Source organism: Hyperolius riggenbachi, chromosome 1, assembly GCF_040937935.1.
Source record: "Hyperolius riggenbachi isolate aHypRig1 chromosome 1, aHypRig1.pri, whole genome shotgun sequence".
NCBI classification, from domain to species: domain Eukaryota; kingdom Metazoa; phylum Chordata; class Amphibia; order Anura; family Hyperoliidae; genus Hyperolius; species Hyperolius riggenbachi.
The window spans coordinates 392,795,678-392,823,547 of NC_090646.1; the positions used below are offsets into that span (position 1 = coordinate 392,795,678).

Below are 27,870 nucleotides of genomic sequence, written 5' to 3' on the forward strand. Positions count from 1 at the left end.
ATAACCATATTACCTTCACAGCCCACAGAGTTTTATCACTTACCCCCATAATTCCACTGTCTTCCCTTCACATACAATTTTCTTCACTTTATCTTTTTTCCCTTCCTCCTCTCTATTTTCTGCCCTGTTACCCAGACCCCCCCCCCTCATTCCCCCCCCCCCCCCCCAAAAAAAATAAAATAAAAAAAAACCTGCCATCCACCCTCCAAAAAAACCAAAGGGTTAAGCAGGATCACACACTGAATATCTATATGCACATTAGCACAAAATTAAGTCATGAGAAAATGTATTTATTTCTATTTGCCTAATCTAAGAAAATGCTGTATTACCCTACTAATAGAAACATTGTGCACTTTGCTGCCATCTAGTGACAGAACAGCAACAGGGTTCTTTCAGCTGCTGTTATGTCTAACATACATGAGCACTGGCGAGTTTCCCACAATATATATATCAATGCCCTAAACCAAGATGGCGGCGCCACAACTTCCTGCGGAAGTCATCATCTTATGTGATGTCATCCCACCCTCTGAACATCTGATCCACCCCTCGTTGAGCTCTCATTACTGCAGCTGCAGAGATTAGCAAAGCTAATATATATTGCAGCTCTTCAGAGTCTCCATTAGAGGCTCCCTTTGCCATATCGACTTGTTCATTTGGTAAGTCAAGCTTACTCCCATTATTACAGTTATATGAAGCGCTCCCCCTGCTGTTTAAACTATGCACAGTTTTTTGCTGTTTTTATGATATCAATGACCAGGTATTCTTAAAGTGTCAGTTAGTGTCAGACACATGTCTATTTATACCTGGCCAAGTCTTGTGATAATTGTTCCCCCTTTTTTTAGATTGATATATGCACTTTAGTCTATCTTATAAGCTATATATTCACGGGCAAGATAAATATCTCCTATACTGTACTATGAATGCTGGATTCTTGCATATGTAATTTGTGCATTATTAGTACTATTATTATTATTTTATTATTAATTTAATTTGTGGCTGCATGTATATGTATATGTGTGTATATATATATGTATGTATGTGTATGTATATCTGTATATATATATATTTTATAACTTTAGTTTTTAATTAATTTTTGTTATAAAAACCTCCTCCAGCATATGGAAATTTTGGGCATGTGGGCTTGGTTCGCGGGGGCGTGCGGGCTGTTTGGCGCGGGTGTGCTGGGTGGTTGGCGCGTGGGGTGCCGTTCGCGGGCTTTTGCGCGCGTGGGGTGCCGCGATTCGCGCGGTCGCGGACTATTGCAAACGCGTTTTGCCGCGGTCGCGTGGGTCGCGGCGTTTTGCGCGCGCGGGAGGCCGCGGGCGGCGCTTCGCGTGCTGGCTGTTTGGCGCACCCGTGCTGGACGGTTTGCGCGGCTTTGTGAATCAGGCCCATGGACTGTTGATTTTTGAACATTATATAAATACCTTCACATGCAGCTGAACACTGCATTTGCATATTTACCATCTCCCATTTTAGATCGGCAGTCTAGATCCTTAAATTAGGTTATATTTACTTTTTTGAAAAATCGTTTTTCTGATTGATGGATCTATCGAATCATTCGATCGTTTTCATTTAACCCAGTGGTATGTATACTATTGGGATATAAATGTATAATGCATAAGTATTCATTGTATTAACCTCTAACGCTGTCGATATAGTTATACCGAGGAGCTCTTTCACTATTGTAGGCACTTTTATTGGCCTGATGAAGCGGGCTTGGACCCGCGAAACGCGTTGCCTGTGCTAAATAAAAATCTTTTGTCATATACAAGGATTTCGTTATTGAGGTAAGCCACCTCATATTATTTCCTCGATTTTAAGCTGTTTTTAGATGCTTTTATTTCAACCAGGGCGCCTCTTTACCTTCAATTGTACCTCCAGGCTTGGGTCACGTTGTAGTGCGGCTGAGAATACGGCGCTGTCAGTTTCAGCCAACTGGCTCATGTCACACGAGGCCAGCGGCTGAAAGGTCTCATCCCTGCTGTCAGAGGAGGGGGAGGAGGCCGGAACCCCCTCCACCTGTTCTGAGCTCGGGTTCTGAGCAGTGCAGCTGCGCGGTACTGCTAGCACAGGTACACTGTCAGAATGGCACAGACGGACATTACTCAAATCATCATTGCATGCAGTAATGACATTGACAGGTATAGACATTTTTTCATTACAGACAGGTTGTACAGTAAACTCAGGTACAGTTACAGCATCATCACAACAGACAGTCTGTACACCAAACTCAGGTGCCTTTGAAGCAGGCACTATTGAACCTGGTACCCTTGAACTGGGCACATTCAACCCGCCTCCCCCTGGTGCTCCCCCAAGTGTATAAAGTACCTGGTGGTGGGTGGAGAGTCCGTCTCCTTCCGTGAGCGACAAGGCGGTCGTGGCAGGTTCATAGTAGGACACAAGCTTGCCCAAATCAGTCCCCAGTAACACAGGGACTGGGAGATCCTTCATAACCCCAACAACCCTTTCGTGGATCCCTAACAGGGCTGTGGAGTCGGTCCAAAAATCCACCGACTCCGACTCCTCAGTTTAGGATTCCACCGACTCCGACTCCACGACTCCGACTCCTCTAATTTGCATATTACAATTTTGTTGATTAAAAGTATGTAACATGAAATTTGTCTCTTAACTGCCAACGCTTAGGAATTTTACAAGACAACTGAAGTGAGAAGGATATGTAGACTACTATATTTATTCCCTTTAGACTAAAACTAGTCCTTGGTAAGAGTACTTGTAAAAGGTACAAACCGGAACAAAGAACATCTATCAGGCCCTAGGCAATGTAAGTGTGGGTACATGTAAGAATGATGTGCAGGTACTCTGCAGGGGAATGAGGAGATTCTGGGTGACAGACAACACCTCTGTGTTCAATGTGCACATCATTCTCAGTGGATTCCCTGCAGCTCTGTGGGGAGTGCATATGCAGAGTATAGTACTACTGTGTAACAAAGTAAACCTGAGACAGATGAAATTAAAGTTTTATACATACCTGGGGCTTCCTCCAGCCGCCTTCAGGATAATCAGTCCCTCGTTGTCCTCCTCCACCACCTGGATCTTCTGCTATGAGTCCAGGTACTTGAGCCAGTCGGGCGTAGTGCGCATGCACACACTCCGCCGCCAGGAGCATACTACACCTGTGCAGCACTATTGCGCAGGTGCAGAATGTTCCTGGCTGTGGGAGCGGCATGCGGCCGGACAGCGCTGACTGGCTGAATTACCAGGACTTATAGCAGAAGATCCGGGTGGTGGAGGACAGCGAGGGACTGATTAGCCTGAAGGGGGCTGGAGGAAGCCCCAGGTATGTATAAAACTTTACTTTTCATTCGTCTCAGGTACCCTTTAATTTGTAGTCACCAAACCAAATTTTAACAACATATTAAATTATTTGATTTCATCAGCAAAGGGAGTGCATACATTTGAATAAATCAGCATCAGTGCAGAATTATTTCCATCTCATTGACAATCTGTATTAGTGACACAGCTACACATCAGGCTTTATTCTTACAGCATAGATGTTATTTTGTATATATAAGAGATTCCTGTGTACACATCATATATACAGTCACGATCAGATATGTATATCTGACCTTAAAAATACAGGGACTGCTTTATTGAAGCAGCACAAGTAACTAATTTTGATTGGTTTATTTCATTTTTGTGGACTAAGCACAGCTTTTACTGTATATATACATTATTTTTAATGACTATTATCTGAGAAATAGAACATTTTATCATATTTTCTATTTTAATTACAGTTACAAATTAATTAGGAGTCGGAGTCGGTGCATTTTTTCCCGACTCCGACTCCAGGCACCCAAAATTGCCCGACTCCACGACTCCGACTCCGACTCCACAGCCCTGATCCCTAATCCCCAATCCAGCTTCACTGTTGCGTGGGCTATGTGAAAAAGGGTGCCCTCTACTCCAGTAAGGGCAAGGGATCGGCTGGAGCTGATGCTCTCCTTTGGCACAAGGTGTGAGTGAACTAACGTGATGTCAGCTCCGGTGTCTCGAAATCCGGTGACAACTTTGCCGTTCACTCTAACAAGTTGCTGCTGGTCGGTTCGGTCGCGGATTTCCTTTCCGCGGGCAAACAGGACAAAATCTGATGATCCAGGCTGTGGTTCGCTGGCGGGTTGCCTCTGCTGTGGGTGAGGTGCAGGTGATGCAGATGATCCAGGTGCTGGTGGTGTCTGTCTCCGCTCTGGGCAGTCGAATTTCATGTGTCCGGGCTGGCGGCAGTAGTGACAGGTGACCTCTCCAGGCGCTGCAGGCCTGGGTGCAGCAGCTGCGCTGGGTGGCCTCTGTGGCGGACGGCTCACAGGGGCAGGAGAGTCTGCCAGAGTATTGGGCTGACCTCCTCTCCAGCTGGATGGGACAGTTCTGCGGGTATCAGCCACCCGGGTAGTTGCAAAAGTCTCAGCAAGGTCTGCAGCGACAGTGGCTGAAGCCGGCCTGCGTTCTAACACAAACTGTCGTACATCAGCAGGGCAAATGTTCATAAATTGTTCGAGGACTATCAAGTCCTCCAGGATGCCATAAGACCCTTTGGTGAGGCCTAGAGTCCACTGGCGGAGTGTGGTGAGCAAGCTGCTGACCACATCTCGGTACGAATCAGAAGACTTTTTCTGCCAGGCCCTGAACTTTTTCCGATAGGCTTCTGGCGTCAGCTGGTACTTAGTAATGATAGCGTCTTTTATAGCAGCATAATCATTATCCTTCTCCGCAGGCAATTCTGCGAAGGCATCAAGCGCTTTGTAGCGCAGCAAAGGTGTCAGATGTCTGGCCCACTGGTCTTGGGACAGACGATACTGACGGCATGCTTTTTCAAAAGACCGCAAAAACAAGTCAATGTCTGTGTCTTTCTCAATATTAGCAAATTTAAATTTTGCACTTACGGGTGCTGCAGCTCCTTCAGCAGGGAGACTGGGCGGTGAACTCCGGCTGGCCTGTTGCACTTTTGCCATGTTTAGCTCATGCTGTCGTTGGCGCTCCCGTTCTCGCTCAGCGGCATCCCTCTCCGCGTGGCGTTCAGCAGCAGCAGCAGCAGCTTGCCGCTCCCGTTCCTCCCGCATTTGGCGCTCTGTCCGCGCTTTTGCAGATTGGCGCTCCTCACGCATGTACTGCAGGTACTTGTCCAGGTCAGTGTCCATCAGCTTTTGTAATGCCTGCTGCATTAGCGGATCAGTACAAACGGTCAGTCCAGTACTGGCCGGTTCCAGGCGAGTACTTTCAGAAACTCTGGGATTGGGGTCCATACTGACAGTCTCTGGCGTAACTGTTGCAACAGGGCCCGCAGGATGCTCAACCTCTGTACGCCTAGGATCTTCAGCCTCTGGTTCCCCTTGCCTTGAGTCAGATGGGGCAGCGTCTACCTCAGCAAACACATCCAGCTCCCGCGGTTGCTGGGTATCCCATTGAAACAAGTCATTTACCATGTCCTGTTTGTTCCTGCGGAGGGTGTCAATGCCCCGCAGCTGACAAAGATTTTCCAGGTCGGATACGACCATGAGCTTGTAGTTCCCGGACATTTCCATGCCAAATAAAATAAAACTTTTGGGGAGGGGTACTGGCTACACAGTCTCTCTGTATATATAAAAAATATATTGCCTTCCAGCTACAGCAACGAATTAGTTCGTTTCTCGATAGCGCTAGCGCTATCGCAGATACTTTCAGCACAACACAGGTCCCAACCGCTGCCTAACACTGTCACAGGAGCCCTAGTGGCTGACCGCACTTAGCCTTCTAAACGGTGCCAGCGCACAGATCGTGCGAACTCTGGTCGCAGTCAATGCGCAGGAACCGTTAAGAATTAGCCGCAGACAACTCAGAAGGGAGCCTGTGAGACACGGGTGATTACAACTTCACCCACTGGTTCAGAGTAAACTGCCACCACCGCGGTTACCATGGGACCGTGGAGCCCACTAACTGACTGACTAGTCCTGCGAATAAAACGGTTAAACACACGGTATTCTGTCTAGCCAACAACAAACAAACAGTAGCGTATCTTCAGAGACCCGGGATCAGTTCTGTGTGTGCTGATAAGCAGGGTAGCGGACAGTGAATGACTTGGAGAAAGTCGTTTATTCACGCAATATAAATAATTAATATATACAGACAATTATTAAAATCACAATTATTAAGACAGTAATAGCCAGTATAAAAAATAAAAGAAGGGAGAAAAATACTTAGTTCCGGGAAAGATGTCCTTTTTGTGGGAAAAGCAGAGTTCTGGGTTTCAATCAAAGTTCAGAGTTCAGACCAGGTGGATGCCAGCATATCCTCAAGCTGGCAACGATGAGTTCAAGATGTTTTCAGGGTGGAGGACACTGAGTTTGGCTCCTCTGCCATTCTTATGCCCCTGATTCAGTAGGAGGGAGTGAGGGCGGGGAGCCACACACCCCCTTAGAAGATGAGATGAGCCCTCCCCTTGTCCTGGGGACTAGAAATCATATCTACCCATATATGGGCTCTATCTCACAGAACCGTACAGGTCAGGGCAGATTTATTAACATTTTCAGGTCTGTCTCGATTTACCCAGCACCCTGATACCAGACATGAGGGGTGGGACCCCTGTGGTATCATCAGGGCACTTTCAAACTGCCTAACTGGCAGTCCTTACCTCAGAATGTTCTGAAACTTCCTCAGAACCAGCACCGGGGCTCATGCTACACTTCCCCCACGTTTGGCGAAGCTGCCATCTCAGGAACCCCAGAAATATGACAGATCTGGGAACTTATGGATATGCTATGAGACTCAGGTTATTCCCAGGCAAAGGCTCTTTGAAGTTTGGGGCAGCCAGCTAGGTGTCACCTCCCCTGCTGGGAGGGAGCCAGCGGGTCTGGCTTTCCCCCAACTAGATTGCTTCTGCCATGGTGCTTGTCACCTTATACCTGATGGATGGGCCATCAGCACAGCTTGAAGCCAGGGACTCTCCGGGGCAGATTAGGCTCAGGCTCATTAGCATATCAAAAGAGCCATCCAGCCTTTAGGATGGTGCTCTCTCTCTGCTAAGAAAAGGACTTCAGCTGCCCCTACACACTCAACCCAGATTGTATCGATTTGAAGCGCAATCGATGCAGGGAATCGAGTGCGATCGCTTTTTCTTCACGGGCGGTTCCAGGACGCGCCTGCGGCCCCGCAACCGTCCGTGACACTTGCTAATCAGTAATCAGTTCAGTTAAAACTGACAGCAAGGGTTCGCTTAGTTCACATTGGGGTTGCAAATTGCGGTACAAAAATGTGCTTTTTTATCGCGATTCCCATTCAATAGAAAGACAATCTCAATGCAATTGCCCCCAAAATGCTGCATGCAGCTAGTTTGCAATTTGTGCAAATCACAAACGCTGCAGTGAGAATGATTCCATAGGGATACATTAGTCACAGCTCTTTGCTGATTGCCAGCGATTCACAAAGTGCTGAACAGCTCCCAAGTGTGAACCAGCCTCAAATGATTCAGCGTGGATGAACTCTAGATCAAATAGTGAGTTGCAGTAAAAACAAAATCAGTAATAAAGGTGTAGTATTGCACACATCAGAATCTGATTTTGTTACTGTAGGCACATGTAAATATTGTGCTGCACTATTATTTTCTTATTGTAGCCCACTACATAAGAGGTTGCTAGTTCTGTACTCGATGAAGTGACAGGAACGTTTCCGCGTACACCGGATGCTTAAATAACTGATACTAGTGTTGTCCGGATCATGAACGATTCGGATCTTTGATCCGAATCTATTTTATGAGTCGATCATCCGAATCATCAAAATGAGTGATTCGGATCGCAAAAGGAGCGGGGCCAGGAGCGACACGCCCCCTCTCAGCGGGCAGCGGGGTCTTGGAAGCAGGGATCGCTCTGTTGGAAGGGAGGCAGCCTTGCAGGGAGACAGGTAGATGAGAGAGAGGGGACATGGGTGCCACTGCCAGATATGTGTAGAGCACACATACTGGCTGCAATGTGCTGCCCATTATAGGCTGGCTGTTCCTAGTGCTGCACAGTGATCACATGGGAAGCTTTTGGCTCAGCACAGCTCAGTAACTTTGCAGACACTGTGATTGAAAGGCAATATAATCCTTCTGCACTCGGCACTAAACAGCTGCACTTATCTTCTGGGAATGCTTTCCTTCACTGTGCGACCTTTTCTTTCAAAGTGTACAGATGAACATATAGGTGAAATATATGTAAAGCATATGACTTCAGCATGTGGGTATTACGTGCAAACATTTCTGCTCTCTGCTCGTCCCTCCTCCCTTCTCTGTCCACTCCCTGCCCTCTGTCCATCTTCTCCCCTTCTCTGTGTGTCCACCCCCCTCCCCTTCTCCTGTCCACAGACCTGTCCTGCTGTTCATTTCACCCCCGAATGCTTCCGGTAGTAAAATGATCCGAGATTCGGATCAAAGATCCGGATCTCTTCAATGATCCGATTCGAATCATCCGGATCATTGAAAAGATCCGAACTTCCCATCTCTAACTGATACCCCTTCACGTAGAACGGCAGGTGAACGCCCGCAACACAGACGTCACTGACACCTGATCACGTGAACACAGCGACGTCTACCAACCTTCTTGGGTTATGCTCGTTCTCGCGAGAATTCTATAGACTCTCGCCTCTGATCCTTTGGCTTTTTATTGGCTATAACCGTACCCTTCTGGCTACGGTTGCTAGGATACAGAGACAGCGCTAGTAGCCACGGAGGCGACCTAGAGCAAAGAGTGGTGCTGCTTCTACGCTTGTTCTGTATGTAATTCTTTTATTGCATTGCTGGGGCAGGAAAGAAGCGTCTGTGTGTATATGTGCAAGGAAGGAGGGGGTGCCGCAGGATGGCAGTAGGTGGCCTTCATCATTACAGCCACTTCATTGTCACTTGCCTACAAGTGCTTGTGTTAATCATTTTGCTGTGGAACCTCAAGTCACAGCGCTTTCATGTGAGATACAGCATTGGGAACTGTAATTTCTCTGTAACATCAGATCAACGGTTTGGCTGCCTCTTTTTTACAGACATGAGGTCAGCTGGTAAAATCAGTATGGCTTCTCTTGATCTCTTCTCTACTGTTATTTACATGTAAGTTGATCATGTGGGATATATGCATATTTCACCCATTGTCTTGAAGAGATGTAGTATGTGCATTGCTTTCTTCTCACTTGGAGGTGAAATTTGCAAATATCTGAAGTGGGAGTATGGAGGCTGCCATATGTATTTCCTTTTAAATAATACCAGGTCTCTGGCAACTCTGCTTATTAGCTTGGCTGCATTAGTTACTGAATGACACCAGAAACAAGCATGCAGCTTATCTTGTCAGATTTGACAAACATGTCAGAAAAACCTGCTTGTTCAGGGTCTATGGTATTAGAGGCAGAGGATCAGCGGGACAGACAGTAAACTGTTATTGCTTAAAGGGAAATTAATCTGGCAGCCTCAGTGTCCTCCCCAGGCTCTTTTAGCCGGGTGGTGAGCACCTGGCTGTCATCGGCTCACCTCCTCCTATGCTGTAAGCATAATTGCTCACAGAAGCACCGGCCCTGCGTTCTCTCATCTTGCCCCACGCGGCTACTTTTTTCATGCCACCCGGCTGGAAAAAATTTCTGGGGAGAACACTGAGCCTTCATTCCCCTTGTGTTATAGCTGTCCTGCTTGCTTGTTTCTGTTGTGATTCAGACACTACTGCAGCCAAATAGATCAGCAATGCAGCCAGGCAACTGATATGGTTTAAAAGGAAATAAATATGCCAGCCCCCATATCCCTCCATATCCTTGTTACAGTTGTCCTTTTTGAAGACAACTTTTGAAGGGAACATAAAGTGAGAAGCTACCATGTTTATTTATTTATTTTTTTAACCTATATCAGTTGCCTGACAGTCCTGCTGATCTCTTTGGCAGCAGTAGTGTCTGAATCACACACCTGAGTGTAGCTAATGCTAGGTACACACAATACAGTTTTCTGGCAGATTTACTGTCAAATCGATTATTTCCAACAGGTCCGATCTGGTTTCTGATTTATTTTCCAATCTTTTTTCCATAGAAGTGAATGGACAATTGATCAAAGCTCAGATTGGACCTGTTGGAAATAATCAATCTGACAGTAAATCTGTTAGAAAATTGTATTGTGAGTACTTAGCATAATTCACTTGTTAACTAATAACTTTTCTAAGATCCCCTCCTATTTTCCCACACAAGTTTAAGTACACTTTAAGTCACTTAGTTAAAAGTATGCTGTCACCAAGTGCATACACAGGTTTAGGAAACTATTTCTGCTTGAACTTGGGTCAAATATTTAGATCTGTCCTAATCTGAATCTTTACTCATTTTTTTTAACAGCGTGTCAACGTGTAAATTTATGTACACACAGAAGACTTCCATGCCCTGGATCGTTAATTTGTGATCGTTTCCAGCAAGGTACCCCCCCCCCCCCATTGCTGACCACACCTGTCACTGTATACCACAAATGGCTGCTGCTGTTCTAGCGGAAGCTTTCTGCCTATGCCACCTTTTCATAGAACAGCATGTCTGTATAGTTAGGATTCCTAAACTGTCACCTGAAATAGTGACTAATGATCATTTAATCGTGTTTGTGAAGCTTTGAAAATTTTACCAAATATGCATTGCCATATACAACTGTTTACTGTAAGTACCAACATATATCCATATACCTCCGTTTAAAAATTACACTTGCTGTTCTGTTTAAAAAATACTGGCATACAGCATTTATTTTAATATAAATATAATAAATTATTGTGATATTTTATATTTATTGCATTGTATGTCAAAAATCTCTTCAAAAATGTATAATAAAACCTTTACCCAGAAATTCTTGTTTTTTTTTTTCCTTAGGCAGCAGTAAATATGGCAAGCAGTCAAAGACCCCCATCAGCTCGTCCCATCTCACGGGGAGGGATTGCTTCTGTTCCAAACAGACCTCCAAGTGCAATGCGAGTTCCCCCTACTGCTGCCAGATTATCAACTGCAGTAAGTTATTCCATTTACTTTCAATGCACAAATACTTTGATGTTCTCCCATATCATTGTAAGATATGTACTTGCAGATCTTAAGATACCCGAGGTGACATGGGACCTGATGAGATAGACGTGTATGTACAGTGCCTAGCACACAAATAACTAGGCTGTGTTCCTTTTTTTTTTCTTTCTCTGCCTGAAAGAGTTAAATATCAGGTATGTAAGTGGCTGACTCAGTCCTGACTCAGACAGGAAGTGACTACAGGTTGACCCTGACTGATAAGAAATTCCTACTATAAAACACTTTCCTAGCAGAAAATGGCTTCTGAGAGCAGGAAAGAAATAAAAAGGGTCAATAGTTCATAGATTTTAGCTCTGGCATACTGCAATGAATGTGTCATTGAGCAAAAACAATAAAACAGTTAAAACTTTAAAAAGTAGATTTAAACATAAAATAAAATTGTGGAATATCTTACAAAGTAATTTTTAGGAGACGGAAGATAGATACAATAGTTTATTTCATTAATTATTTTCGCCTCGGGTGCACTTTAAAGTGTACCTGTTGCGGAAAAAGGGAAAGCATAGATGCTTAGCTCGGTAAAGGCTTCACCTATCTGTTATAATTTAAGTAGGCCTCAGTTACTTGGCCTGAGTTTTATGTAAAAGGCTTGTCCGCAGTGTATGCCTTTAAAATAGATAGAGGTTTGGTGATGCAGGCAGAGGCATCTCAGGGTCTGCGTGTAGCAGAAGATACACGCAGATACTGAGAACATGTTCCTAAAGAAGGCCATAGGTTTACTCTGACCTCCACTTACAGGACAGGAACAGTAAACATGGCCAATGTTTACTGTTCCTGTCCTGTAAGTGGAGGTCAGAGTAAACCGATGGCCTTCTTTAGGAACATGTTCTCAGTATCTGCGTGTATCTTCTGCTACACGCAGACCCTGAGATGCCTCTGCCTGCATCACCAAACCTCTATCTATTTTAAAGGCATACACTGCGGACAAGCCTTTTACATAAAACTCAGGCCAAGTAACTGAGGCCTACTTAAATTATAACAATCCCCCCTAAAACGGCTTGACCCGCAGATCCCAGCGTCTGAACCTCCCAGTACCTGGTTTCTTTCTTGTATGTTTCACTTTTCGATGTTCGTGCTCACACAACTTCTCTGCTCTAGGCGGTTACCCCTGGAAGAGAGAGAGCAAGACCTCTTGGTCTTCCTGTAACCAGGCTCTCTGGGGAGGCCCTACTTCTAAGTCCCTCAATACCACATGCTCAGCATTTGCGTCACTTGCGTATCACTCACAAACTTGCATGACCACAGAAAAGTGAAACTCGTTTGTTTGTTACTCGATGGAGCAGTGCCAGGTGCCTTCTAAAAGAGCGCCTTTATACAATCAGCTCCATCACAGGTACTACTAAACCTATACCCGTAACCCTGTAGATCCCTTAATTTAAACTATTGGTTCAGTAGATTGTTTATGAGGCACCAATCTCTGGACCAGGTTAATTTATTTTACGTAATTTTAACCCGCAACCTCACCTGGACAATGATGCCTAAAGTTGTCATCCCCATCCAGACGACCCGTGGGTGTAGAAAGAACTTTGGAACTGCAGATGCCCCGTCCGAGTGTCCCTGGAACATCACCGGAACCTTTGTCCACCAGGGCAGACTGGAACTCACCTGCTCATTTTTGTGTTCTACCTCGTTAAGATCACCTGTATCATGGTGAAATCTTACCTCTAACTTAGTGTACTGTTTGTTTAACCTTTGTAACAAAATGTGGTCGTCTTGGATCAAACCCTGTTCCCCTTTGTCCCATGTCGGGTTCTCTTTCAGGACGGGAACTACCCGTGAAACTTTGACCTTTAGAGTTCTCTTAACAATTTGAGAAACAACGTCATCAAACCTGGATGACAGGATCCATATGGGATCTCCACTCACACAATATGTTCCCCTTGGAAACTCCCCCTTATCGGAACAATTATGAGAATATACCTTGAATGTATCATTAGACCTTATGTTAAAAAACCAAACCTTTCCTTCAGCCACCGGAACTATCGGTTGGGCTTCAGGGTGGATCTTTTGAATGGTAGCCTCGCACTCTGCGTTATTGAGCCTGCAGGCATCTTCACTAAATTTGACTTGCCCCGGCCAACGCAGGTACTTCTGCAAGAATTGCCCACATGAGGACAACTCTACTTGCTTCACCTCCCCGTCTAGCACCAAAAAAGGTTGACCTCTCAGGTCCTGGTGTAAGACCCGGGTTGAGGTGGGAACTAAGGAAGTGGCGGTGCCTAAAGGAATGTTGCACCGTTTCCATTTGTTCACCCAAACATCTCAAAGCTGCCATGCAAAAGATCCTTCTCCAGAAAAATTAATATACCTCCCCTTGTCTAATCTCTCGCTGACAAAATATGTCCCCAGCTGTCCTGATTGGACCTCTTCCCCCCTTATGTCCTGAGGCACACTATGTACCTGAGGTCGGGAAGACGGTACTCTCTGCAACCGTTCGATTAAGAGTACCTCTTCACTTACCCAATTATCATGAGGATAAGCTGCTGCATATGGACTGTGTAATATCGTCCCCTGTTGTGACCCGTGTGGTGTGGATGGGGTTCCCTGTGTGGGCTTTCCCTCCCCCGGGACCGCTCTCCCCACCCTCTTTGTCACCTGGAAATATGGCTTGATCTCGATTTTTACTTCTTGTTTCGAGAACCACCCACCCTTGGCTTTCCAGCCTTTACGTGTGTATAGTTGTTTCAGAGGCACTCTCTGTTGGTAGCTCCAGAGTGTGATGTTGTCCCCTGCGTCTCTCTGGTAAGAGAATTGACGCCTCCTGCTCGTTCCTCTCCAATCTGGAACCATCTCACTCTGCATAACCAAGACAAGGTACCCCTGAATCACACACTCCACCTTTTGCATGTACCCATTGTACTGCAATGTACCTTTTACCAAACCTTTGGATCGGTGCATTGATTCTGGGAGTGTGGCATTCAATAGCAGATTTACACTGCCATTAAATTCCCACTGCCCGCACACTTGACCCTTCAGACCTTTCACCCACCTTGTGCCATGAAATTTGCTTTCTCCTGGCACAAGTGCTCTTTTCCTCCGTCCCTGCATGGTCCGTCTGTGCCAAGCGGAGGGAGGTGTGAAAGGATTAGTACCTTTGTCACCAAACATTAACATGCTTGGGCCTTGCATTCTCATTAACCCCTTATTATACATGAGAATGTCCTCTCTTCGTTCTCCTAGGACGAAATGGCAACCTAGGATCACCATCAGCACGGTACTCCTCATTATAAAAGCACCACCTTGGGAAAGAAAAACATTAGCAATTTGCACTATGCTTTGCTCAGACAGTTTTTTTAGTCTCTTTCCGATCTCCGAAATCTCGTGTTTTAGTCTCTTTCCGATTTCAGGAATCTCGTGTTTTAGTCTCTTTCCAATTTCAGGAATCTCGTGTTCCTCCAAGCTTAGATTGGCATCTGGAACCTTTCGCTTATCCGACTGACATCTCCATCTTTGCTGCCAGCACTGCAGCTGTCTCAATTCCATATTGCCAAACACCTGAAATCGAAATACAAACAAATCAATTCTTATTAATGATTTGGGATTCGCCCTGCGGCTTGTACTCTTTACACTTTAAATTGATCAATATATATCGTAATTGATCTCGTTGCTTTATGGTTCTCCTGAACTCTGTTTACTCTTATTGGTAGATTGGAGTTAAACTTCACCCCCCCTACCTCAGTACTATCCTCAGTACTTACCTGTTTACAATATGCTCCCGCGGACTTCACCTATGGAAGCTCGCTTCACCTTTGGAAGCTCTCACCCCATTGCAGCTCACTCCACATCCCCCCTTATCTGTCCATGCGCGGCCGTCGCATGCACAGATTACGGATGCCACACCTGATGCTGCTTTGCAGGTGAGCCTGCAATGCTCTTACTCATTATCGCATTTACTTATCTAGAACTTCATCGCGATACCAGCTCTGCTAGAAGTTCTGTGTGTTGTACCCTCTGATCAATGTTTGCCGTGCCACCACCTAAACTACCAAAAAAAACTGGCTGCCTCCCTGTAGGAAGGAGCACTTTGCACTTAAACTACACAGGGTGCAGGGCTAAGCATACCAGCGTCACATGCCTGTATGCAGATCCCTGAATGCCCACTTGGTAGGTAGCCACATGGCAAACACCGTACTGATACACTGTCACTCTGTAAACGGCAATTCTATCATCTGTATAATTGCCCCATGAACTGCTGTCAGTCCTTGTTCTTTGTGCTACAATTGACAGGAGCTGGAAAAAAACACCTTTGACCAATCAGTGGACGAAAAAACCGCACCAAAAAACAGCCCCAGCCCAGCATAGACCTCTCAGTCCAGCTCTGGCCCTGTTCACGACAAAACCGGAAAAAACGTTACCGCTCTGCAGAAGCGGCGACGGAAACCCGAATTGGTCAACTCCCTTTTTTCCAACTCCGGCACCCCCCTGATGCACTGTCCCCCCCTATACTCTATTGGGAACTCATGCTGCACCACCCATTAAGGTGCCCCACTTACAGGAATAATCCCATAAGCAACCCAGTACAGACCCTTTCCTGATCTGCACTGCTACGTGTGTCCCTGCACCTAGCTGGGAAACACTTCCTATTCTGGCATTCCTGTCCATGGACCCAGGGAAAAGCTCTGGGGAAATACTTTGAGAACCGAGACACACAGGAGAATGTCTCTGTATTCCTACCCCCCTTCCTTTCAGCTGCTCTGCCCGGAGCCGCGAGCACAGCCTGACGTGACGTGGATCCCCCAGCCCCTCCTCCCCCCCTGCCATGACGTGTGGGGGCCATGACTCTCGGGGGCGGGCTCTCTCCACTGCCGCCATTTTGAGTCCTGGACTGCCAGCTAAGATGGCTGCTCCCATAACAGCCTCTCGTTCCTATACCTTAGGAAAGAAAGCAAACTCAAATAGAACATACATTTTTTTATGCATAGTTACACACAGCATCTATCCACAGTGCACAAAAATCAGCCTCAGCATTCCTTCACGTCTCAGCTGTAATCCGAACTGCAATCAGACATACGGATCCCCAGAGACGTAGGAATCTTTCTCCCCTCACAAATCATCTGCAGCATAACTCTAAACCATATTAGCCTCAGTTACTTGGCCTGAGTTTTATGTAAAAGGCTTGTCCGCAGTGTATGCCTTTAAAATAGATAGAGGGTTGGTGATGCAGGCAGAGGCATCTCAGGGTCTGCGTGTAGCAGAAGATACACGCAGATACTGAGAACATGTTCCTAAAGAAGGCCATCGGTTTACTCTGACCTCCACTTACAGGACAGGAACAGTAAACATTGGCCATGTTTACTAAACATCTACATGCCTGCATCTGGGTCAAGTGCCTCATTGATTATTAATCGAGTAGGCGGGTATGATGACACCACGAGTGGGTCCACCAATAGACTGATATAGGGGGTGGCGAAGATGATGTCATATTTAACTCTTTCCTAGTCGGTATTAAATCTGGAGCGAGCGATGGGGAACTCACTTCTGCTTCTTCCTTCCGCACTAGCTCGCAATACTGACTGGAACCCAATTATTTCTCTAAGCATGTTCTTCCTTTATGTAATCTGATATAATGTCTGCTGTACATAGGTAGTTTAGTGGAACGTAGGTTAGCAAGAAGTGCCTGAGTGACTTCAGTAGGGAGTCTAATCATGAGCTTGTAACGCAACATGAAGATTGGCATGGCTAGGATATGATGACTGTATCTATCTGTCTTTCTGTGATTTGAATAAATAACGGAAACATTGGAGAAGCCTGAGAAAGTCTATTTCCTGTTTGCTGTGTGGAGAGTCAAGTGATCTCACAGTCTGTGAGACGATGGTGTCGAAGCAAGGTGATAAGAACAGTTTATAACACTATCCTCCTCAACCCCAATGATACAGCGCTGGGACCCTCTGAACATACAGTGGTGTGAAAAACTATTTGCCCCCTTCCTGATTTCTTATTATTTTGCATGTTTGTCACACTTAAATGTTTCTGCTCATCAAAAACCGTTAACTATTAGTCAAAGATAACATAATTGAACACAACATGCAGTTTGAAATGATGTTTTTTTATTATTTAGTGAGAAAAAAAACTCAAAACCTACTTCTCCCTGTGTAAAAAAGAAATTGCCCCTGAACCTAATAACTGGTTGGGCCACCCTTAGCAGCAATAACTGCAATGAAGCGTTTGCGATAACTTGCATCGAGTCTTTTACAGCGCTCTGGAGGAATTTTGGCCCACTTATCTTTGCAGAATTGTTGTAATTCAGCTTTATTTGAGGGTTTTCTAGCATGAACTGCCTTTTTAAGGTCATGCCACAACATCTCAATAGGATTCAGGTCAGGACTTTGACTAGGCCACTCCAAAGTCTTCATTTTGTTTTTCTTCAGCCATTCAGAGGTGGATTTGCTGGTGTGCTTTGGGTCATTGTCCTGCTGCAGCACCCAAGATCGCTTCAGCTTGAGTTGACGAACAGATAGCCGGACATTCTCCTTCAGGATTTTTTGGTAGACAGTAGAATTCATGGTTTCATCTATCACAGCAAGCCTTCCAGGTCCTGAAGCAGCAAAACAACCCCAGACCATCACACTACCACCACCATATTTTACTGTTGGTATGATGTTCTTTTGCTGAAATGCTGTGTTACTTCTACGCCAGATGTAATGGGACACGCACCTTCCAAAACGTTCAACTTTTGTCTCGTCGGTCCCCAAGGTATTTTCCCCAAAGTCTTGGCAATCATTGAGATGTTTTTTTAGCAAAATTGAGACGAGCCTTAATGTTCTTTTTGCTTAAAAGTGGTTTGCGCCTTGGATATCTGCCATACAGGCCGTTTTTGCCCAGTCTCTTTCTTATGGTGGAGTTGTAAACACTGACCTTAATTGAGGCAAGTGAGGCCTGCAGTTCTTTAGATGTTGTCCTGGGGTCTTTTGTGGCCTCTCGGATGAGTTTTCTCTGCGCTCTGGGGTTATTTTGGCTGGCCACTCCTGGGAAGGTTCATCACTGTTCCATGTTTTTGCCATTTGTGGATAATGGCTCTCACTGTGGTTTTCTGGAGTCCCAAAGCTTTAGAAATGGCTTTATAACCTTCACCAGACTGATAGATCTCAATTACTTTTGTTCTCATTTGTTCCTGAATTTCTTTGGATCTTGGCATGATGTCTAGCTTTTGAGGTGCTTTTGGTCTACTTCTCTGTGTCAGATAGCTCCTGTTTAAGTGATTTCTTGATTGAAACAGGTGTGGCAGTAATCAGGCCTGGGGGTGACTACAGAAATTGAACTCAGGTGTGATAAACCACAGTTAAGTTATTTATTAACAAGGGGGGCAATCACTTTTTCACACAGGGCCATGTAGATTTGGAGGTTTTTTTTCTCACTAAATAATAAAAACCATCATTTAAAACTGCATTTTGTGTTCAATTATGTTATCTTTGACTAATAGTTAATGGTTTTTGATGAGCATAAACATTTAAGTGTGACAAACATGCAAAAGAATAAGAAATCAGGAAGGGGGCAAATAGTTTTTCACACCAATGTATATGATAACCCTTGTTGAATATGTTCTCTTAGGCACGCTCATGTCTGTGAACAAGCGCAGCTGCACTGTGCAGGCACAGGTATGGCCTGTGCAGTATCACAGAGCCACTCATGCATGAAGAAAAAGCTATTGTGCTACTGTGCAAGTGCAAACTGTACAAGCACCTCAGAAGAAGAGAATCCCGGCAAGCAGCGCTGGGCAGGAGAAGCTTCTGGATTATCCAGAGGCTTCCGTCTACTGAGGTATCTAATATTAATTTTTTTTTTTTTTTTATTGCCACAGGTTTGCTTTAAATTGCAAAGTTAATTAATTCTTACCTCTCTGTGAGCTTATAAAAAGTTTTACTGCCTTGCCTTTATTTCCAGAAGCAGTAATGTATTGTCAAGAGACCACTGTAAAAATCCCCAGCCATGCTTTCTCCTGGGCAGAAAGTTTGCCTTTATGCTGGAATTGATGTGGCTCCCAACCCATCTTCTCACTCTCCCTTGAGGAAGGTGGCAGCTGCTGCATCACTGGTTTGGTGGAATGAGAGGGGTAGGGCTTGGCTACCAATGCAAAGCCAAACTTCTTCTCCTGGGGACAGAGGGCGACTCAGAATCTTTACAGTGTGCTTCTGGCAAAATGTTACTACTGCTGGAAGCAAAACTATTTGGGGGAGCTTTTAATAGGGTCTTGTCACATATTTAAGATCCAGTTCAGGTGCACTTTCAGTTCTAGATATGAAATTTTGTTGACTGGAAAAGCAATCCACATCAGGTCAATACTTGATTTACCGTATGCTTTAATCCTTGTGAATTGCAATTTCTTGACATTTCTTGAGGTATTTAAAGGAGTCATCGGGGGTTTTAAGAACAATAAGTGCTACTTACCCTGGGCTTCGTCCAGCCCCAAGCTCCCAGCATGTCCCTCGCCGCAGAACTACTACGCCTGTACAGTACGCTCCGGTCCACGTGGCAGTGATTGACAGTGCCGCTTGCGCAGGTGCAGTACAGGCCGACCTCCAGGTCAGCCTGACATCATCGCCGGGGACCGGGAAGCTTCAGAGGCTCCCGGATCACCGCGGAGCTGCAGCAAGGGACATGCTGGGAGCTTGGGGCTGGACATATCACTTATTGTTCTTAAAACTCCTTTAACGCTTGAGTAGGTCATTTTACCTCACTAGTCGGTACTTTTACGTTTGAGTGCAGTAATAGGTTTAGTGAATTGGCATTTGTAAGATGGTCGGTAAAATCAGCTGTTTTCTGCATTACCAAATGCGGTAATGCTTAGTGAATTGAGGCCTGTGTGTAGTTTGTGCTACTGAGCTCAGTAATCTGTGTCGGCAACCAGAAAAAATAGTTCAATGACAGAGGTCAAAACCTTTCCCCATTCTGGCTATAACGCAGAAACATTTTGACTAGGGGTCTACATATTAGCTTAACATTCACCTTTACACTTAGAACAACTGAAATGTAATTGTTTGTTCCCTGTTATTTTACTTTACACATCAGAATTAGCATTGCAGTTTCCTGATATTGTAATATTTACATTTACTAGTGAAACTAGTAAGATTAGTTAATCTTTTTCTATTATTCTGTTACAATTATAACACAGAATATGTTGATTTTGTTTCTGCAGATGCCACCTGGCACTGCCAGACCTGGGACACGTGGTGGGCCGCAGGGCCCTGGAGGAGTACTTTCAGCTCAGATAAAAGTAGCTGATCGACCTGTCACACAGCAAGGCTTAAGTGGAATGAAAACAGGCATGAAAGGTAAAATGGACTGTAGAAATCGCATTTAAGGCTTTCCTTCATTGGAATAGGTTTGTGCTTCTACGTATACCTGTAGTTTTATCAGCCTGCAGCTCGGTTACAGTTGGGTTGCTCTTCTGACTAACCCTAGATCCAGGACTGGTTCTCTCATGAAGCAAGGTGAAACACTTGCATCAGGCACAAATATTATACGGGCATCATTTTTGTGCTGTGTGTTTACACTTAAAGGATACATCCAAGCTTTAAAAAAAAAAAAAAAAAAAAAATCCACTTACCTGGGGCTTCCTCCAGCCCGTGGCAGCCATCCTGTTCCCTCGCCGCAGCTCCGGTGGCTCCCGGTGTTCTCTGCTGGCGCAGCCGACCTCGCCAGGTCAGGTTCTGGGTCGACTTCTTCTGCGCTCAACCGGTCACGTGGTCTCTCCGACATCATCGGGACGGTATTGTGGAGGCGCAGAACCTGCGTAGTACCATCCTGATGACATTGGAGAGACCACATGACCCGCGCGGTGGAGCGCAGAAGAAGCCGACCCGGAATCTGACCTGGCGAGGTCGGCTGTGCCAGTGGAGAAGAGCGGGAGCCACTGGAGCTGCGGCGAGGGCACAGGACGGCTGCCACGGGCTGGAGGAAGCCCCAGATAAGTGGATTGTTTTTTTATTTGCTTGGATCACTCCTTTAAAGGGGAACTGAAGAGAGAGGTATATGGAGGCTGTCATGTTTATTTCCTTTTAATCAATACCAGTTGCCTGGCAGCCCTGCTGGTCTATTTCTCTGCAGTAGTATCTGAATAACACCAGAAACAAGCATGCAGCTAGTCTTGTCAGATCAGACTTATAAGTCTGAACCACTGAAACACCTGATCTGCTGCATGCTTGTTCAGGGGCTATGGCTAATAGTATTAGAGGCAGAGGATCAGCAGGGCTGCCAGGCAACTGGTATTGTCTAAAAGGAAATAAACATGACAGCCTCCATATACCTCTTTCTTCAGTTCCCCTTTAAAGCATGCTGTCAGAGTAGGAGGAGAGGCGAGAGGAGAGCGAGCGAGGTGAAGAGGTTATCATTGGGAAAAGCAGCTTGTTGTGCTGTGCGCGGAGTCTGACAGTGAGTGAGGAGCTGGAAGACAGAAGAGCAGCAGTGTTTCATTTGACTGGACAGCAGAAGGGAGGAGGTGGCACTGCTTTCCTGATTAGGGAGGAATGGAGGACAGCCGACTGGCTGAGGGTGAGCAGTTTGCTTGTCACATACTCTCAGCCAGCCAGTGTGTTATTGCGTTGAGATGCTGCATGACATCTCTCAAGTTGTCCTTTGCTGACTGAGAATATTAAGTGAAGCAGAGCAAGTTGTCACTGTGCGATCATTCCAAATTGGGAGGGGGGGGGGGCATCCTCACAAGTTTTGCCTAAAACTTGATGGCAGTGTGGCATGGGAGGTCACAGTGATAGCATGTCTGCATGTGGACATCCCAGACGAGATTGTTCAATTTAGTGTTCTGATACGCCTTGGGGTAAACGGATGTGTTAATCCCAGAGTAATGCTGGGTACACACTATGAGATTTTCTGGTCGATTTACTGTCAGATCGATTATTTCCAACATGTTCGATTTGGTTTCCTATCGATTTCTGAGCATTTTCCGATTGATTTCCGTTCACTTACATAGGAAATCGATCGGAAAATGCTTGGAAATCGATCGGAAAGCAAATCGAGCATGTTGGAAATAATTGATCTGACAGTAAATCCACCAGAAAATCTCATAGTGTAAGAATTTTTTTTATTTTTTTATAATAATGCAAATCGTGGTTTATAATTCCATAAGTGCAATGCGATTTGCCACATTTAGTACTGCTTGCTGCATTGTAATGCATTTGAAAACAATCCATATACAGGGCAGCGCGTGAAAGATTGGCACGGCTGCCAGACACGAGTGTGAGTATACAGGCAGATTTCTCCATGCGCCTCTTATGCTACCTCTGCTGTGTGTGTCTTCTCAGGCTTAATTGAAGCCTGTGTTGTCTGCAGTCGCTGCTGAATGAGAGCGTTACCACATGGCAGCAAATGCAGGCTACACAGGCTTCCGCTAAGCCAGAGAGAAGACCCACAGCAGGGATAGCGTAATGCTAGGTACACACGATACAATTTGCTGGCAGATTTACCTGCCAGATCAATTTTTCCAACATGTGCAATCTGAATGTCGATCGTTTTTTTCCAATCGACTTCCATTCACTTTTATGGAAATCGATTGGAAAATCGATTGCAATTCAGAACGGACATGTTGGAAAAAAATCAATCTGGCAGGTAAATCTGCCAGAAAATTGTATCGTGTGTACCTAGCATAAGAGGCACACAGGGACTGGCCAGCCTGCATTTGTCTGTATACTCATCACGCTCATGGTAGGCAGCCGAGCTGGTCTTTCACCCTGCATTTGCAGTGGAACCCGTTATGCTTTACAGTAAACCTGTGCCATACTTGACCCATAGTCTACAAGGGTAAAATATGCATTCTGTGGAGCTATACCACCCTATCTGCAGTTCTTATTTTAACTTTCTGGGGACAGCCTTAGGGTGGCCACACACGATACAATAAAATGATCCGATTTTACAGTAATTCGATAAAAACGATCGGATCACCCGAAAAAATCGAACGTTTTTTTTTTTCATTCGACTGAAAAATCAGATCGGATTTCCCGTTTCCTTCGATTTTTATCGAACAGGAATGCCAGATATTTTTCTTCAATCTTTCTAAAGATTGTATGGTGTGTGTTAGATTGTCAATGTATTATTATCCACACCCTAGGAATTTTGTCAGAGTATCCAATCATTTTTATCATAATTGGGGAAAAATTGAACATACGTGTGTGGTACATTGGTCATATTTTTGAAATGTTACAATTAGTCAGAAAAATTGATTGCAATTCTTAAATTGAACAGATATTTAAAAAATTGTATGGTGTGTGGCCACCTTAACGCCGGTGGGCGTGGCAGCCCCAGGACCGCCTAACGCCAATTGGTCTCAAGTCCTGGGGCTGGAGTTTCCCAGGGAACGGAGTGGAGTGCCGTGAATAGCCTGCTAGCCGCCGATCGCAGCTAGCAGGCTGTTTGTAAACGAAAGGGGAAAGAAATCCCCTTTGTTTACAAGCGTACAGCGCTGTGGTCCCCGGCAGCGCTGTACAAGATTGGCGATCCCCGGCCGTCCTCTCATAGGCTGATGCCAATGAGAGGCGGAACAGAACTGTTCCAATTCAGATACGGGAGAGAGGAGGGAGGGAGGCAGAGAGAGCCTCATAGAGGCTGAAGAAAAAAGAAAAAAAACTGCTGCAGCGATCGGACCCCTCCGGCGCCATGTCCCCTTAGGGACAAAAAAAGGAGGTGAGTCCGATCGCTGGGCTCCATAATTAGGCTGTGCAGGAGGCTGAAAAGCCTGCACAGCCCAGTACAGCAAAAATGAGCCTGGTCGTTAGGGAGGGTTAGCACTATGGTCGGCAAGTGGTTAAAAGGAGTCTGCCCAGAAAACCATATACACTCAACTTCTTTGTATAAGACTGACTGCATTTAATTCCCCACTCCCAAAAATCAGTGCCCCTTGCCTGCACATTTAACTGCAAGGCTGTTTTTGTTGTATTTTAGTGTTGTATTTTAGTGTCACTTAGTGGGAAGTGTAGACCGATTTTGGGAGCTTCTGCAGAGATGTGTTTTTATTAAAATGAGCACTGCAGATATAGAGATAGAGATCATTAAGACCACAGCTTTAGGCCTGGAACCCACTGCAAAATGCAATCGCTAGCGTTTTGTATGAGCAGTTTGGAAGTGATTTTCATGAGCGTTTTAGGGAGCGATTTTAAAAAGTGTATCAATTTGCCGGCGGTTGTGTAGCGATTAGCGTTTTACAGTCTAATTGGTCCTTTCAATTAATTTTTAATTTTGTTAAGGTGTGCAGTAACTTGAAAATGCTAGCCGAAATCGCTCCGTGCAGGTTTTGATGAGCGATTTACGCCAGCGATTATATACTTTACATTGAAGCGCAAACGCTAACAAAATGCTACATGTCCTGCGCTTGCGATTTTCCAAATCGCAAACGCTCCTGTGGAAGTTGCCCCATCCATTAACATTAGCTGAGTGTTTTGGGAAAACGCTAGCGTTTTCAAGTGCTCCCTATATGCTCACAAAAACGCCCTTGTGGGTTCACCTTTCAGCGCTCCTTCCATTCATTCGTCTATAACTTTATCATTACATATCGCAATGAAATGAACTATATCTTGTTTTTTTCGCCACCAATTAGGCTTTCTTTAGGTGGGACATTATGCCAAGAATTATTTTATTCTAAATGTGTTTTAATGGGAAAATAGGAAAAAATGTGGGGAAAAAAATCATTATTTTTCAGTTTTCGGCCATTATAGTTTTTAAATAATGCATGCTACTGTAATTAAAATCCATGAAATGTATTTGCCCATTTGTCCCGGTTATTACATCGTTTAAATTATGTCCCTATCACAATGTTTGGCACCAATATTGTATTTGGAAATAAAGGTGCATTTTTTTTTTTCAGTTTTGCGTCCATCCCTACTTACAAGCCCACAGTTTATATAGTAACAGTGTTTTTTTGGATGTAGTTTTACTATTTGGCCACAAGATGGCCACAGTAACTTTTTGTGAGTACGTCCTGTAAGCGTTGGAAGTACGCTTACAGGAAGCACAATGAGGCTGGGAATTTTAAAAAAATGTTCACAATGATCACATTCTCATAGAAGCAGCCGATCATTGCTGGGGGGCTTAGATCAACGAACGGGAATGGTTTTTCCCCTTCATTGATCTCCGGGTGAGCGGGCGGCGGCGTGCATGGGAGCGTGGACAGTGGCGGTAGCGGCGGGGGTGCGTATATCTACGCTCCTGGTGGGGAAAGGGTGTTAAAAGGAGCGTAGATATACGCACCACTGGTGGTAAAGTGGTTAAAGCACACCTGATGTGAGAGGAATATAGGGGCTGCCATATTGATTTTCTTTTAAAAAATACCAGTTGCCTAGCAGTCCTGCTCATCTCTTTGGCTGCAGTAGAGTCTGAATCATGCACCTGAAACAAGCATGCAGCTAATCCAGTCAGATTTTGTCAGAAGCACCTGATCTGCATGGTTGTTCATGGTCTATGGCTAAACATATACAGAGGGTTGCAAAAGTATTCGGCCCCCTTGAAGTTTTCACATTTTGTCATATTACTGCCACAAACATGAATCAATTTTACTGGAATTCCACATGAAAGACCAACACAAAGTGGTGTACACATGAGAAGTGGAACGAAAATCATACATGATTCCAAACATTTTTTACAAATAAATAACTGCAAAGTGGTGTGTGCATAATTATTCGGCCCCCTTTGATCTGAGTGCAGTCAGTTGCCTATAGACATTGCCTGATGAGTGCTAATGACTAAATAGAGTGTACCCGTGTGTAATGTAATGTCTGTACAAATGCAGCTGCTCTGTGAGGGCCTCAGAGGTTGTCTAAGAGAATATTGGGAGCAACAACACCGTGAAGTCCAAAGAACACACAAGACAGGTCAGGGATCAAGTTATTGAGAAATTTAAAGCAGGCTTAGGCTACAAAAAGATTTCCAAAGCCTTGAACATCCCACGGAGCACTGTTCAAGTGATCATTCAGAAATGGAAGGAGTATGGCACAACTGTAAACCTACCAAGACAAGGCCGCCCACCTAAACTCACAGGCCGAACAAGGAGAGCGCTGATCAGAAATGCAGTCAAGAGGCCCATGGTGACGCTGGACGAGCTGCCGAGATCTACAGCTCAGGTGGGAGACTCTGTCCATAGGACAACTATTAGTCATGCACTGAACAAAGTTGGCCTTTATGGAAGAGTGGCAAGAAGAAAGGCATTGTTAACAGGAAGCATAAGAAGTCCCGTTTGCAGTTTGCCACAAGCCATGTGGGGGACACAGCAACCATGTGGAAGAAGGTGCTCTGGTCAGATGAGACCAAAATGGAACTTTTTGGCCAAAATGCAAAACGCTATGTGTGGCAGAAAACTAACACAGCACATCACTCTGAACACACCATCCCCACTGTCAAATATGGTGGTGGCAGCATCATGCTCAGGGGGTGCATCTCTTCAGCAGGGGCAGGGAAGCTGGTCAGAGTTGATGGGAAGATGGATGGAGCCAAATATAGGGCAAACTTGGAAGAAAACCTCTTGGAGACTGCAAAAGACTTTAGACTGGGGCGGAGGTTCACCTTCCAGCAGGACAATGACCCTAAACATAAAGCCAGGGCAACAATGGAATGGTTTAATACAAAACATATTTGCATATTTTGCAAAGAAGAATGGGCAAGGATTTCAGTCTCTAGATGTGCAAAGCTGGTAGAGACATACCCTAAAAGACTGGCAGCTGTAATTGCAGCAAAAGGTGGTTCTACAAAGTATTGACTCAGGGGGCCGAATAATTACGCACACTCCACTTTGCAGTTATTTATTTGTAAAAAAATGTTTGGAATCATGTATGAGTTTCGATCCACTTCTCACATGTACACCACTTTGTATTGGTCTTTCATGTGGAATTCCAATAAAATTGATGCATGTTTGTGTCAGTAATGTGACAAAATGTGGAAAACTTCAAGGGGTGCAAATACTTTTGCAACCCATTGAATAAGAGGCAGAGGATCAGCAGGACAGCTGGTAAAATTTATTTTTGTTTAAAAGAAAATACATTTGGCAGCCTCTCACTTCAGGTTCCCTTTAGTCTGTATTCCCACTTGAGCATAGAACGCACATTTTTATTTTTATTTTTTTTGTCCATTCTCTGCTCATCACTAAACGGACAGTGAATAGCTCCTATTTTATTAATAGGAGCTATTCACACTTGTTACGTTGCAGCGGATCTGCGGGATCCATTGCAGTAAGTGCACTGTGCAGTCCGCAATAATCCCGGGCAGGTGTATGCTTTCCCCATATAGCATACACTACACTGTCCACTCCTGCTGGCCGCACATGACCCAGCAGCAAGTGGGAACAATGCCTTAACAAACTTGGCATCAGATTCTGTTGTCAACGGCAGCCACACCCTGAGTAGAGTTACATCTCTAGATGAAAACTGGAGAGGGAGCATGTGATTTATTTTTTAGAAATTATAGATCACTTGTCCACATCACTGGTATATTAATGGTGTGCTGTAGCTACTGCATATGCTATTGTATGCAGAACATTCTTTACTTTGATGAAGAAACTGGTAGATTTACTCAAAATATTATATTTCTATTCCAGGTCCGCAGAGACAGGTTATGGACAAGTCTTACTTTCTTGGGTTGCTTCGGTATGTTGGTGTTATCTTTTGTGTTAAAGTTTTACAGATACAATATCTCTGTAGAGTTATAACTTTTTTTCTTCAGAACTTGAGCAGCTCCGTTTTACTTAGACCAAACCTTAAAGCATGTTACCATGGTAATTTATCACAGATCATTTAGTACAGCTGTGCCCAACCTACGGGCCGCGGGCCATTTGTGGCCCGCGAGGCCAGTTTCTGTGGCCCGCGCGGCGGTGGCCTGCGGAGGGGGAGGCTGGGGGAGACTGAGGAGGCT

At 45.0% G+C, this 27,870-nt stretch overlaps 1 protein-coding gene across 3 annotated transcripts in view; it reads left to right on the top strand.

Moving 5' to 3' along the window:
- Positions 1 to 516: 516 nt before the first annotated feature.
- Positions 517 to 27,870, top strand: part of IFT74 (intraflagellar transport 74) — a 125,565-nt gene continuing 98,211 nt past the window's right edge. The window contains exons 1-5 of one of the 3 annotated variants that reach the window (XM_068234639.1): positions 517 to 656; positions 10,318 to 10,395; positions 10,831 to 10,965; positions 20,165 to 20,300; positions 27,557 to 27,605. In XM_068234639.1, the coding sequence (XP_068090740.1) occupies positions 10,843 to 10,965; positions 20,165 to 20,300; positions 27,557 to 27,605 (308 nt within the window). In that variant the 5' untranslated portion in view covers positions 517 to 656; positions 10,318 to 10,395; positions 10,831 to 10,842. Of the gene's footprint in view, positions 657 to 7,803; positions 7,891 to 8,611; positions 8,740 to 10,317; positions 10,396 to 10,830; positions 10,966 to 20,164; positions 20,301 to 27,556; positions 27,606 to 27,870 lie in introns of those variants that run through there. The other 2 variants (XM_068234631.1, XM_068234624.1) reach the window with 2 other exon arrangements.